This window comes from Misgurnus anguillicaudatus, chromosome 24 (genome assembly GCF_027580225.2).
Source record: "Misgurnus anguillicaudatus chromosome 24, ASM2758022v2, whole genome shotgun sequence".
Taxonomy (NCBI): Eukaryota; Metazoa; Chordata; class Actinopteri; order Cypriniformes; family Cobitidae; genus Misgurnus; species Misgurnus anguillicaudatus.
The window spans coordinates 38,126,684-38,141,890 of record NC_073360.2 but is presented as its reverse complement, the minus strand read 5'-3'; the positions used below and the strand labels follow the sequence as shown (position 1 = coordinate 38,141,890).

At 36.3% G+C, this 15,207-nt stretch overlaps 2 protein-coding genes across 2 annotated transcripts; one reads left to right on the top strand and one right to left on the bottom strand.

Annotated features, from left to right (window-relative positions):
- Positions 1-943: 943 nt before the first annotated feature.
- LOC129438599 (RING finger protein 228) lies at positions 944-3,206 on the bottom strand. The gene has a single exon (XM_055197394.2). The coding sequence runs from the start codon at positions 2,591-2,593 to the stop codon at positions 1,832-1,834; it is 762 nt and encodes a 253-aa protein (XP_055053369.1). The 5' UTR covers positions 2,594-3,206; the 3' UTR covers positions 944-1,831.
- Positions 3,207-4,940: 1,734 nt separating this feature from the next.
- Positions 4,941-14,184, top strand: sgpp2 (sphingosine-1-phosphate phosphatase 2). The gene is made up of 5 exons (XM_055197385.2): positions 4,941-5,752; positions 6,909-7,070; positions 8,228-8,407; positions 10,431-10,520; positions 12,525-14,184. The coding sequence occupies exons 1-5, from the start codon at positions 5,510-5,512 to the stop codon at positions 13,068-13,070; spliced, it is 1,221 nt and encodes a 406-aa protein (XP_055053360.2). The 5' UTR covers positions 4,941-5,509; the 3' UTR covers positions 13,071-14,184.
- Positions 14,185-15,207: the final 1,023 nt, after the last annotated feature.

Sequence of the window (15,207 nt, the reverse complement as noted above, 5' to 3'; positions counted from 1 at the left end):
CGAATGGCATGTAATACAGCGTGAGGTGGCAGACTGATTCATTAGCCATTTTTTGGCCTTTATTTGGAGATTATCAGCCTCAAAACATGCCTGCTTTGTAACTTTCATTTCGATTAAAGAATTTTGCATAAGCCTCATTTGCAAATAGCTTCCTAAAGTCTGAGACCACACATAAAAACTTGTTTTTCTTTCATTTAAAGCTAGAAACAGAACAGTTAAATGAATCATTTTATGTGCACTAGATTACTATAAAATGAAAAACATGTGAAATTCACAATGTTATCCTTTAGGTATACTTCATTGTTTCAGCTAAAGATCCTTAAAGCATTACATGGATAACAGGGTCTGCGTAAACATTTACGTACATTGAATACACCGTCAGAAAAAATGGTCAAAAAATGGTCCCAATCTGTCACTGGGGCAGGCTAACCTTTTAAAAGGTCCTAAAATGTACAATTTAGGTACATGTATACATTTGGTACCAATATGTTCCTTTGAGGTACTAATAATATACTCTTTATATGTGCAAAGGTGTGATTTTAAAGTGACGTTGATTCACCGTTGAATCAACGTCAAGGACAAGGTTGAATCAACGTTGAATTACCTTTTGATTTTGCACATTTATTCAACGTTGAACAACAACTGACATCATTTCAATCAAATTTCAACGTTGATTTTAAGCATTTTATTAACCTTTTGCAACCGTTTACCATTCACCGTTGTTTCAACGTTGTTTCAACGTTGTTTCAACATTGAACAAACAACTGACCTTATTTCAATCAAATTTCAACGTTGATTTTAAGCCTTTAATTAACCTTTAGCAACCGTTTACCATTCACCGTTGTTTCAACGTTGTTTCAACATTGAACAAACAACTGACCTTATTTCAATCAAATTTCAACTTTGATTTTAAGCCTTTAATTAACCTTTAGCAACCGTTTACCACTGTTGTTTCAACGTTGTTTCAACATTGAACAAACAACTGACCTTATTTCAATCAAATTTCAACGTTGATTTTAAGCCTTTAATTAACCTTTAGCAACCGTTTACCATTCACCATTGTTTCAACGTTGTTTCAACATCGAACAAACAACTGACCTTATTTCAACCAAATTTCAACGTTGAAGGTCGGTCATATGCCTACTTGGATAGAGACCATTTTTGGACCTTTTTTCTGACATTAAATTTAGCAGACGAAAAGCGACTTACAAAGTGAGGAAAACAACAGTGATTTGTCTTAGCGAGACAATATTATGGAATAGAAAGGCAATAATATAAACTTAAGATTTGTAAAGCACATGCTATCATTAAAGCAGATAAATAATAGAAATAAATAAACTTTGTAACTGATAATATGATTCGTAAAGAAAAATAATGTAAAAGAAAGGCATTAGGAGCACTTGTGGTCCCACACTTTCAAACCTTGTCAATACAGTGGTCCCCAAAATATCTGAACCGTAAAATGTAAGAATTTATCGACTAAGTTCCTCTTAAATTCACACAAGTTGCTTAGCAGAGTACCACATTAACTATGGATATGATCGACTTAAATTTAACAAAATGTCTAATACCGTTTCCTTCAGCCTATGTTTTATTATTTGAAATCTAAAGCACTTCTTTAATTGTGCACTATTTTGCCTGTAAAGTGCTTTCTTCTAAAGAAATACTTGCATTGATTTTATCCAAATGTAATACAAATTCTTGTTATCTGATTCTTTTTGGAGCCATTGTTTATCTGCACTGTACAGCTGTCTAGACATCGATGTTGGGATCAGCCATTGATAAACCCATATCACTACCGTAACACACAGGTGAACAATAACTATTTGTGTCACGCGTTTCTCCTGCTCGCGTTAGCAGTGGCCGATGCGCGGCCAGACTCGTGCTCCGGTCTGTATTTGAGCCAGCAGAGGAGCCACGTAACCACCACGGAGACCATAGCCAGGATGCTCGCGACAGACAGGCAGAGCGGTCCCGCGGGCGAGGGCGGTCCGCCGTGGCTGTGCACGAAGATCAGGCCCATGAATAAGAGCACGAGCATGGATAGGAAGGAGAAGATGACGCACACGCATCCGGTGGTCAGCGCGAGCCGCCTGCAGTTGTGGCAGCTCTCATAGCGCGAAATGGATTCTTGAGAGAGCGTTGTCGCGGTGGACACCGTCGTGGTGGACGACGTCGCTTGACCCGCGACGGACGCTCTGGACGCATCGTCTTCGCGTCGGAGCGCGACGAGCGCCGGGTGCAGGGGAGGCGGGTGGGGCGGTAGTGCATCTTGGGGCAAAGGGTCCGAGTCGATATAGAGAGGGAAGTCCTCTGTGACCTTGGTGTTGTTGGGCAGGTTCTGTATCCGATAGTCGGGCACTGGCGTCCGGTGGCGGCAAACGGGGCAGCTGATGCGCCACGGCCGCTCCTCGCGCAAGTGCAGCGCGTGCAGGCACTCCTCGCAGAAGGTGTGCAGGCACTCCAAGATTTTGGGCGCCCGACGGTCGAGGTCAAAATAGTTGTAGCAGATTTTACACTCGTACTCCTCGTAGGGAAACGCCGTGGGACCGGGCGGCTCCGGACCGTTAGCTGCTACATCCGCCGCTGCCATGGCATCCCGCCTCACATCATCAACGAAAGCACAATGAGCGCGAGACAGTCACGCGCCTTCTTCCCTTCTACTCTTTATCCTCTCGTTAAAACACCCGTGATTCCGTTAAACCCGGAGCCTACGGACATTTTTGTGTCAGGCCTTTAAAATGCGCTTCGGTCAATCGCGTTCGTTCCTAGTAAATAATAAACCGTAACGCTTTAGCCCGGGAGGTGATGTAATGACAGCCGCGTGGGCTGCTGATTTCAGCCAACCGCACCGAAACCCGGTTGCTTCCCAAATAAGCTGCCGGGGACTCGGGAATCACGCCGCGGCCCGCGTCATCATCATCAAAGCGTCGCTAAATCAAAGCGTCTGACGCGCGTCCGGGTCAAATACCACGCGACGTTCACAAAGCAGTAATGCCGTGTACGTCAGATTTAACTCATTTTTTGCTGAACAGATCTGTTCAGTTGTCCTTCTGTAAAATATGCCAGCTCTGTGTGAATTAATGTTGGTCATTTAACAGCTCTTCGCGTTTTGTTTGTCTGTTGTGAGTCATCTACCTGCTGACAATTCTCGCTGTCGTTGTCATAGAAACTAATATCCCAGAAACAGACTGGAAGGAGGCCACTATTTCAGAGTTCATAAATCTCCTCAAAGTCAAACACACCCTATTTAATTAAATTAACATGGTTTACATTTCTTAAAGGGATAGTTCACCCAAAAATAAAAAGGTTGTCATTATTTACTGACCCTCATGTTATTTTAAACACGGATGAGTTTCTTTATTCTGTTGTAGACAAAAAATATATTTTGATAAATGATGGTTACCAAACAGTTCATGATATGCTTTCATATTTGTTTGTATATATGGAGTGGGTACCATCTGTGTGCTTAGGCCCAGTTTTATGACATTTTATAAAATACATAAATTTATCATAAATTCTGTGTAATGAAACCTCAGAAAAATAAGGCTAACCAGTAGCAATACACTAATTTTATATGTTTTGTTTAATTAAAATTATAAAGTTTTAGAATGTTTTATGTCATACATTTTCTTTGGGGGGCCCCGAAGGAATGCACATACCCAAGGGGGACCGCACAACGAAAAAGTTTGAGAACCACTGTACTAGACAAGTAAAAACAGGTTTTGAACAACATTTATTTTTGGGTGAACTATACCTTTAATAATGGCCCAACAGCATCAACAACAGAAATAATAATAAACATTTTTGAACTCTGGATGATGTACTTGGATAACAGATGTGGATTTTTATTTCTTTACAATAGCAAAAAGTACAGCTTTGCATCTTGATGTAGCCTACATATTATTCCAAAGAGGTAGCAAATACCTAATGGTATGTAATAGTACAGTGATGGGTAAGTTATTTAAAAAAAGTAATTAATTACTAATTAAATCTTCAATCATGTAATTAAATTACTACAAATTACTTTCACCAAAAAATAATTACTTATTAATTCTTTTCTAAATCATATTTAGTAAATTATACAAAGATAGGCTCGAAACGGCTCGAAAAAAATAATTTAAAAGTACATAAATTATTCTGGTCACACTTTTAAAGATCCAATTCTCACTATAAACTAACTTGCCTCAATATAGTCCTAATTAGCCTACCTATTAATACTTAGTAAAGTAGTTGTTAAGTTTAGGTATTGGTATTGGGTACACCAATACTTTAAAAGGATACTTTGCTGCCTTAAATTTTTTTTGTTGAATCAGCTCAGATTTACAAGTCATTTAAACTTATTTGTCGAGTTGTTATAACTACAGGTGAGTTGTTATAACTTATAAAATTAAGTTGACTTTTCTCAACTATATTTTACAAGTTGTGACAACTCATCTGTTGACATGACTTAAATCTGAGTTGATTTATCAAAAAATGTTAAGGCAGCAAAGTATTTTCTACAATGTAGGAATAATAAGGATGTAAGGTTTTGCAGAATAAGGCATTAATATGTGTTTTTTAAGTATTAATAAACAACCAATACCTCAGTAATATTAATCCTAATAACCAACCAGTTAATAGTAAGAACTGGAAACTACACCAGAGTGTTACCATTTACTTACTTATTAACTTACCAAAGTTTTTTTGAAAGTGAGAGTTTACCTTTTTTAAGGGAAACGTAATAGGCTTTATGCCCAGCTGCGCTGCTTCCTGGGCTTCAGCCGGCTCCTTGTTTCCTGTCTGCCATTATTGGACGGACTGATTGGTCCAGGTGTCTGATTATTGTTGTTGTGACTACTGAGGTCAGGCACACCTGGACTAATCAGTTTGTCCAATAATGGCAGACAGGAAACAAGGAGCTGGCTGAGGTTCAGGAAGTAGTGCAACTGGGCATAAAGCCTATTAAATTACAGTAACTAATTACTTAGTTACTAAATACCAACACTGGTTAGTGGCACACATGTGATAGTACCAAATATGGTTCCATAGTATTTGTTTGTCCTATATGGAAGTCAGTGGGTATGTGCTTACTATACAGGTAAATATTTACTATATGAGTTTATATTTATTTTAGGAAGGGTCACATTTTCCATCCTCTTTGTCTTTGGTATTTTGTTAATGCAATTACCTATCTGTAAATATTTAAAATATAAATATTAACATTTTAAAAAAGTAACATTAAACAATAGGCTATGCCCTACATTACACCTGAGCATACTTTTTGAAATTCTAACATACCCATTTACACACCTTTTTTTTACACATTTTTCACCTGCTGTGACAGCCATTTTCCATAAGCAGGATATCTACCTCAGGTAAACATCTTAGCCAATCAAAGCGAGCAAGTAGCCAAACGTCAGCACTGACTAAATAAACGCACGTTCACGCTTTGTCACCCGCTGTTGTAAAACACACCTGTGCGTGTGGGCCGGGCTGCTGGTGCACACAAGTCAAAGCTCGCGCGGCCATGTGGACGGTCATCTCGTACCTGCAGAGTCCAGAGCTCGTGGCCGGTTTCCAGCGTTTCTGCGGACTGGTTCCGACAGAGACGTGCTCGTACACGACTCAAAACGGACTCGTGAACGGTTTTAAGGACGGTTCGGTGAAGACACGCCGGCGCAAAGCGGAACATGTAAACGGGACGGCCGCCTCACATGACAGTAACTCCAACTATAAAATCGACAGTTTACAGTTTGACGACAAAATCAAAGTAAGTAAAGTCGGTTTGAAAGAGATTTATTGATTTATACTAATTAAAAACGAAAGACTTTTTCCAAATTCAAAGCCACTGCATTTCTGCGTTAAACAGTGGAAATACCAGATGACAGGAATTACCCGTTTCTCGGGTTGGTTTACTTTTGAGTCAGAGTTTATAAAACACATTTTGAAGGTAAAAATATAAAGCCTGTTTAATGTTTAATTACACATTGATGAAATCTTTCTTAGTGAGTTTGTGTAAACAAATACAGCGGTTGGACATTTAAGTCACACTAAGAATATTGTATTTATGTCATGGCATTATATAACAAAATAAAGTTAAATGTGTTGTAAGCAAAGATAGCACTAACAGCACACATTTCAAGCTAAACATTTGTTAAGTTTTGATTAAAAAACTATATATTTATACACTGTAAAAAAGGCAGCATTTTTGTAAAAACAACTTATATTTTAATGCTACTTTAACTTAACAAATGAAGTTAAACAATTTCAAAGTTTTTTTCTAAGTTATGTCAACTTATTATTGGTCTGAACTACTGGGCGGACTTGAATTTTGTACTACATCACATCAGTTTGATAAAATTATTTAAAAAAAATCTAATTTATGAGACAAACATATTTTGCAGATGTTTATGTATTTTTTTTAAGGTTCCTTTAAGTGTCTAAGTACTTTTTGAGATCACTTTATTTACAAGACCTTTGTAGTGGATGGATAATTTTTACACCTGAATGTTCTTTTAAAAATGTAAAGGATCTAAAACAAGAAAACAACATTCCTTAATAGCACCAGGCCATGCCCACATGAGGGCAGAGAAAGTGCAATCAACGGTTACATATAGAGCCATTATCAGATGACCTAATGAACTGTTCACTTTAGCCAAAAAAAGATCTGTCCTGTCATCTGACGCCTCCTCAAACACTGAATGTCATCTTGATTTCATACCCTATAAAGCGATTGAAATGGTAGCCATATAGAAATAGTACTAATCATATGAATTTCCAGGAGAAATCACATTTATAAAGTGTTTTATGTCATAGTAAAAGGAAACGCCCTTTCACAACAAGATCTCTAATTCTAATGAATTTTAACTAGTTGAAATGCTTTTACTTGAACCTATTAAAGCATTTTATTATTTCTCTGTCTACAGGAGTCTCCCCGGTCTCGATATGAGGTGAAGAACTGGATTCTCTATGTCCTGTTTGTGGCATCAGCTATGCTGGGACATGAAGTGTTTTACATAACTTGTCTGCCCTGCATCCACTGGAACCTCGACTCATTCCTGTGCAGACGGCTTGTCAATGTGTGGGTTGTAAGTAACACACAAACATTTATACACACAAAGCCTGATTTGATGAAAATTTGTATGTATTTCACAACCCAATCTCAAGGCAAGTCGTGTTATAGTCACAAAATATTTGATTAATTTATTCGTGTTCATGGACACGATTTTCCGCTTTTTTCTGTGTCAGTCAACACAAATTTCTATAAATAGTTTTTCATGTTCATGGCACGACTTTCTTTTTGTGACATTTTATGTATTGTTTTCTCATTGGTTTTTTTTCCTATTTTTTACCATTGTCGCTTGGGGTTGGGGTTAGAAGGACTTTTTGTTACATTTCCGGCATCCTAACCCAAACCCTAACTCAAACCCCAACCCCAAGCGAAAATAGTTTTAAAATCGGCAAAAAAACATGTAGAAACCGATACATAAAATAACATTCTAACCCCAACGCCAAGCAACAATTATTTAAAAATAGGAAAAAAAAACAATAGGAAAACAATACATGGGGTTACACGGGGAGAGGGTTGTGCCACGAGCATGAAAAACTACTTATAGAGATTCATGTTGACTGACACAAAAAAGACATTCGTGCTCAATGGCATGAAAAAGGCGGAAAATCGTGCATGAACACTAATGAATTAATGAAAAAGTTTGTGATTATGGCACAACTTGCCGTGAGATTGTGTTGTACTTTACGACTTGGCTAATTCGTATGAATTCGTACAACGCGAATCGTACAAAAACTCAACCCTTAACCCCAAAGTCACATGGGTGAAAGCAAATCATACAAAAACGTACTAATACGAATTAGCCACCGTGTAAACTACATACGAATTGCCATCAGATTGCGTTACACATCTGCTTTAATACATTTAATGGCCATTTCACATGGTACGCGACAAGCGGTTGAATCGCCACGTAGCTACAGCTTTTAACGTGTAGTGGAAACGTTTTATGCAACATTTAGTGCATAGTGCATTTAGTCTTTTACGGCACCTGACATGAATGTCTCCTTTTGAAAATGAACTAGACACTCACGACTGCCACATACCGTGTAAAATGCCCATAAGTCAAGTTTGTTTAGCTTCAAATTGTCTGCCAAATGCATAAATGTAAATGCAACTGTATTTTAGTACTGTAGTATCAAAATCACATGGTTTAACCCTTAATTTCTCTTTCTGCAGGTGGTCATGTATATTGGTCAGGCCATGAAAGATATTTTAAAGCTGCCCCGTCCTCCATCTCCCCCTGTGGTCAAACTGGAGACGCGGGTGGACGCAGAGTACGGGTTGCCGTCCACGCACGCCATGGCTGCGACTGCCATCTTCTTTACGCTTCTGCTCAGTGCTCAGGAAAGGGTGAAGGTGAGACTCATTTTGCTTTACTACACAGAAGGGGGCGGAGCCTCAGTCTCCATCAGTCACCGGAAGACCCTCCCACACATCTGCTCTGTGGCATTGTAATGAACTCTGAGTAAATGACTGTCAATCAGTGTGAGTTATAGATGAATGCATCTGTCAGTCAGTGTAGTGAGTCCTGCTCAATATCACACCAGTATATCAATAACACAAACAGCAATGTTATCAATTTATTGTAGGCTGTATACAAATTCACAAGGTCTGCCAGCTTCCTCATAAACACCTCTTGTCTTATCACTTTAATATCAGCTTACACTTCATTACAGTATATGTATTGCATTTGGTGTCCAAATATTGAATCGATCATAAACATAAAGCCACTACAAAACTTTCACTTTATTCAGAGATTTAAAAATTGGCTATACAATAGCAAACATGTATGAAGAATTATGCAAAATATTTTTTATTTTAATAATGGTCATTGTTAAAGGAGGTGTTTTTTAAAAAAAGCTATAAAATAAAGACTGAGAGAATTTCTGTTGAAGCTATTTTCAACCCAGTCTCACGAAATTTAGTTTTTCACGTAATTTTTTTATTCTATTTTCGTAGTATTTTTCACGAATTTCCGTGTTTTTTCGTGATCGTATAACGAATCCCTGTTTTCGTGTGATTATCATGTATTGGTTACTCAACTGTTTTGTCCTATTTTCTTACCATTGTCGCTTCGGTTTAGGGTTAGATTTACATAAATGACATCCTTACCCAAACCCAACTCTAACCCTAACGGCAGGCGACATATAAATAAATCAGAAAAAAATTGTATAAACCAATATATAAAGTGACATTCCAATGCAAGCACCAAATCTAACCCTAAACCGAAGTGACAAATGTTTAAAAATAGAAAAAAGCAGAATATGGGATAATCACACGAAAACAGGAATTCGTTATACGATCACAAAAAACGTGGAAATTTGTGATGTCACAAAAAAGTATATAAAAAAAATTACGTTACTATATCACGAAACCTTTTGAGACTGGGTAGCTATTTTACAAGTCATTTTTGTAATTTCCCATAGTTACATTTGAGTTATTCCAAATATTTCATATACGAATTGTTATTCCTAAATGTCCAATTTTGTTTGGATATAATTATCTAAATGAAGCCAAACTTAATTTAGGGGTAAACTGATTTGTAAGCGATCCACCTAAAAGTCTCTTTGCTTGTAAAGGATCATTAAGTAGTCTGTATATGTGATTTAGACCATAAAAAGCCATTCCATTCAATTATACATGAGCTCAAGTGACCCAGAATCCATTGAGGTTATTCAGGAAGCGTTCTTCATTAACTTCCTGTAAAAGACCTCCAGCTGATAGAGGAGGAGAGAGAGAGATGGACAGATGGAGGGAGGAGGAGATGGAGAGGATAAGATAGAAAAGAGGAGGCGCGGCTGCTCATGAATACGTAAAGTCTCTTCCAGTGTTTTCAGTGATTAACAGAGTCCCGAATAAAACCAGTGGGATGAGAACATGTCCGGGATAGAAAGAAAAGGATGGCAGGGAGGAGATGAGGGGATGTTGTTAGAAGATCATCTATACGTCAAGCTGCAGACAGAGTGGATGGAGATTACAGGATAGAGGCCTCATGGAGAAGATGGATGGGAGGATGTTTTTAATGAATGAAATCCTGAAAAGAAGATGGTCTCTTTGGGAAGGGGTTGGGTGATGATAACAGTTTTCCATTTATACCATAACTGTGTAACTCACATTTTCTTCAGTCGAATACTGAATCAGTGATTTTTTTAGTAAATAGGAAAACGAAATTGACAAAGTGAAATATTCCAAGTGTTCCTGTAGATCAGTCGGTTTGCTAAACAAAGGTTTTGGGTTCGGGTAACACACATGCTGTTTAAAAAACAAATGCAAACCTTGAATGTACTATAAGTTGGATCTTAATATGCAAAAATGTCAGATGTTTTGGTGTTTATTCATTTATTAATTTTAAATGTGTGTTTTTTTGTGTTCACATTAGTTCCAGTTTGAATTGGGATTGCTTGTGGCCGTGGTTCTGTCTGCACTGGTGTGTCTGAGTCGTCTTTATACTGGCATGCACTCGGCTCTGGTAAGTCTTTTTGACTGTGTTTTTACCAGCCAGAGAAACCGGCTCTAAAAGCAACATGCACTTTTGCTTTTAATATAAAACATTTAAACTCCTTTATAATTCATGCAGCCTGCCTCGTCCCTATAAATTTCCCCTTTAGTTTCATAATACAGCACAGCTTTACTGGTGTATGCCAAGGCATGAGTTTAGTCGCGGATACTTTGGTTAGTGACCTTAGGTATTAAACTTGTAATGCATACTGCACCAACTGTGTGGCTTGTTGAGGAGCAGTGCATTATTACACTGTAAAAAAACTTTGCTGCCTTAAATTTTATAATAATAGTAATTGTGAAATGAGTTGTAAATCTGAGTTGATAAAACAAAGAAATTTAAGAAATTGTACAGTGGACATTTCTAAGAAAACTGGATTTAAAAATTCAGGATTTTTATTCTGTTTATTTACAAGAATACAAAACCACAGATTTGTATTAAGGGTGATACCTGAATAGGGACCTTGTTGCATTTGGGCCAATAAGCAATCACTACACTGTAAAAAGATAAAAAAGTTAAAAAATTACTAAAAAAAAAAAAACATTCATTATACACTTTGTGAAAAATAAAAAAAAACTTAAATTGGTAACACCTAAAAAAATATTTTTTATAAAGTACTTTAATGAAACATTTAGGTTGAAAAGCTTACATTTAAGGGTAAAAACTGAGAGTAAAAAAAAACATACATTACACATTTTCTCACTTTGTGAAAAATAAAAAAAATACTTAAATTGGTAACACCTTAAAAAATATTTTTTTAAAGTACTTTAATTAACTATTTAGGTTGAAAAGCTTAAATTTTTTATTGTTTTCAATTGAAGTATTTATTTTTCACAAAGTGAGAAAATGTATAATTTATATTTATTTATTTTTTAGTATTTTTTAATATCAAACTTTCACTTTTCACAGTGTAATTTACATCTATCGTGTCCATAATCTGTTTTAAATCGATATCATGGTTTTAGAGGTAAAATTTTAATATATTAAAATTAGGGCTGTCAAAAGATTATTCCCGATTAATTGCATATAATAAAAGTTTGTTTTGCATAATATATATTTGTGTGTGTATTGTGTGTAATTATTTTGTATATATAAATAAATACACACATACATTAATACATTTGAGAACTTTTTTTTATTATATTTTATAATATTATATTTTATATTATTTTTTATATTATATGTTATATGTTTCTTAAATACATACATGCACTAAAAAAAAACAGATTTTTCTGTAAAAAAAAATTATTGGATCTACGTAATTTAATTATGTACTGCAGTTCAACATGATTTAATTAAATTTCATCAAAATGAAATAAATTTTAATTAATGTTAATTTCATTTTTAGAAAACCTAAATTTAATCATGTGCAATCGATGTCCAGAAGTTTTTTTCAGTGCGCGCGCGTGTGTGTATTTATATATACAAAATAATTACACACAGTGCACACACAAATTATGCAAAAACAAACTTTTATTTTGTATGCGATTACTTGCGATAACTTGCATTTCTTGACAGCCCTAAGTAAAATGGATTGGGATAAGTGTTCACAGGAAAAAAAATCGAATTGTCTTTACAAGTCATTTTAAGTCACAGTTTTAAATTGACTACACTTGTTAAGTTAAAGTACACTAAGTAAACATTTTCAATAAGTTATAGCTACTTGTAAGAAGAATATAGTCAAAATATAAACAATAAGTTGACATAATTTAACTTAAATTAAATTAATATAACTTTGCATTTATACCCTTTAGAGTCACTCATAAATAAAAAACTTTTAAAATGGATAAATAAATAGAGGGTTTTGCATCTGAACTCCCCAAGGTCGTCTGACATGTTTTCTTGTACATTTTAGCATTTTTTATCAGGCTCTAACGGTTAGATTTAATCATTTCACTTTACATTTATTACATAGATTAATCCAACTGACATGAAAGTGAACTAAAAGCCTCTCCTCATGTTTCCTCCCCTCAGGATGTCATTTGTGGAGTTCTTATTTCAGCCGGCATCGTGATCGTTTCATACCCTTTCTGGGAAACCTTTGACCTCCTGCAGCTCAACAGCCCCTTCTCCCCTATAGTGGCACTGGTACTGCCCCTCTTCCTGGGTTACAAATACCCTGAACTGGAGCATTACAGCACCACTCGGGGGGACACCACCATTATTTTAGGCTGCGCGGCGGGAAGCTCTGTCGGATACTGGGTGAATGAGAGAGTGGGCCTGACTTTTGAACTAGTCGGGCCTTTTCCAGTCACACTTCCGCCTCTGACCGCCACAGCTTTCGGCCTGGGCGTCGCACGTTTCCTGGTTGGGGTACTGATGCTGGTGCTGACCCGGCAGGTGTTTCGCTGGGCGAGCCTGCGGGCGCTCTGCTGGGTTTACGGAGCGTCGGTGAGTGACATTAATGCTCGCAGAAGAAAAGAAATCGAGGTGCCATATAAATTCATCACATACACTACCATCGGCCTGGTCAATAGCATGCTGGTGAGCAGAGTGTTTGTATTGATGGGACTGCTTTGATTTTGGTGGATTTTCGTAGAGGATCCACACTTCATCAGATCTTCTCAGGGATTTTTTACCTCAAACAGTTTCTACAGCTTTACCTTCTCACATTAAACCAATGACTGCACTGAAATCAGCTTGATTTAAAGGGGACATGTCACAAGACTTTTTTAAGATGTAAAATAAATCTTTGGTGTCCCCAGAATACATATGTGAAGTTTTAGCTCAAAATACCATATATAATTTATTACAACATGTTAAAATGACCACTTTGTAGGTGTGAGCAAAAATGTGCCGTGTCCTTTTAAATGCAAATGAGATGATGAAATGCAATAAGTCATCGCCATGATGGTGGTTTGTTGAAATTGAAACTCATTTTTGCTGTCAATTTTCTTTCTCTTTCTCTCTGCACTAAATGGCAGTGCCGTGGAAGGGGCAGTATTATTATAAGATCCCCTTCTGACATCACAAGGGGAGCCAATTTTAATGACCTAATTTTTGACATGCTTGCAGAGAATGGTTTACCAAACTAAGTTACTGGGTTGATCTTTTTCACATTTTCTAGGTTTATAGAAGCAATTATAGCACTGAAACATGGAAAAAGTCAGATTTATATGGTATGTCCCCTTTAATGACAGATTTCAGGAATGACCCGTTTGCCATTTGATGGGTTACAAATAGTCCCCCCTCAAACTGACACCAGTGTCATCTATACACTGTCGGGAAAAAAATGTAAAAAAAATGGTCCCTAGCTGTCACTGTTTTGGGTTGTACCAAAAAATGGTCCTAATATGTACAATTTATTTACAGATATGTATAAATTCGGTACAAGTATGTACTTTTGAAGTATTACTGTATATGAACTGTTTGGGTACAAATGTGTACTTTTTAAAAGGCTACCACCCTAGTGACAGCTAGTGACCATTTTTAACCATTTTTTTTTACAATGTATGATGACATCAGCGCCACATCTCCTCTTTTCAAATGCTATGACTGCCTATTATTATGTATTTTATCATGCAGATATTTATTACAAAACACATTTTGTACTTTAATGTGCTGAAACAACACACTTTGTGTGTTTATGAGACACTTTCTGATCCTGTTAAAGGAATAAACTTGTTAAAAATGAGCTTTGGATATTTTAATGTGTGGTTTTGGTTAGCAGTGTTTAATATTCCTTTATGACTCTACAGTATCTACAAACACTACAAAACCACAAACACACCTTTCGTGTTGCCACAAACCACTCACACAGTGGTAAACACAAAGACAATCCTTAAACAAACATCATTACAGAAAAGATATAATAGTCTCACGTAAACACGCAGAAAGACTTTTACACAAACCCCAACACTGTTAATCATAAGATTAGATAACTACTTTTTCTTCATTATATTAATGTTCATTTAAACTGTAATAAAACACATGGAAGTATGGAAACGATGTAGTGGCATTAGCTTCTGCAAAGTGACCACCGTTTTGTCATCATGGTGGTGCATCATTGTAAACACATTAAAGAGGTTTCCATGCATGCTGGACACTTTTGCATGTTTCAAACATGTCAGCAACTCCTAGTAACTGATAGCTGGGATTGAAAACATTTTTACACAGCGGGGTTAGTTGTATCACAGTGTTACAATAAAGCCTCAGATATAAAAAGATAATGAAATGAAAACAATGTAAATACTATTCATCAAAATGATAACTTTTAATATAATTTAAGGGGACATAAATGACAATCATGATTTTTGTCTTAATTGTGCAGCCCTTTCAAAAAATCTATATGCATTTATGCAAAATACAAGGATGATTAGATAAAGGATGATGGATGGATGAATGTGTGAACATCTATTATAGGCAGGTATATAAACAATATTCACCTTTTGTATATAGACAGAATTTTATTGAATTATTTGTGTTTAAACTAAATTTTCTATATTTGATGTTAAACCATGACTTTCTCACTCATATGGAGAGCTCCTGTATAACAACCATTACAGCCTATAATATATCGTCAAAGTTACTTTTCATTTGTTTCATATAACTTCTACAAGACGGCACACACTAACATACGCACACTGACCTTTTAGCATTAAAGCAGCTAAAGCTTTTAAACAAGCAGGAGATCTTGCTAACCAACCCTGACAAATCA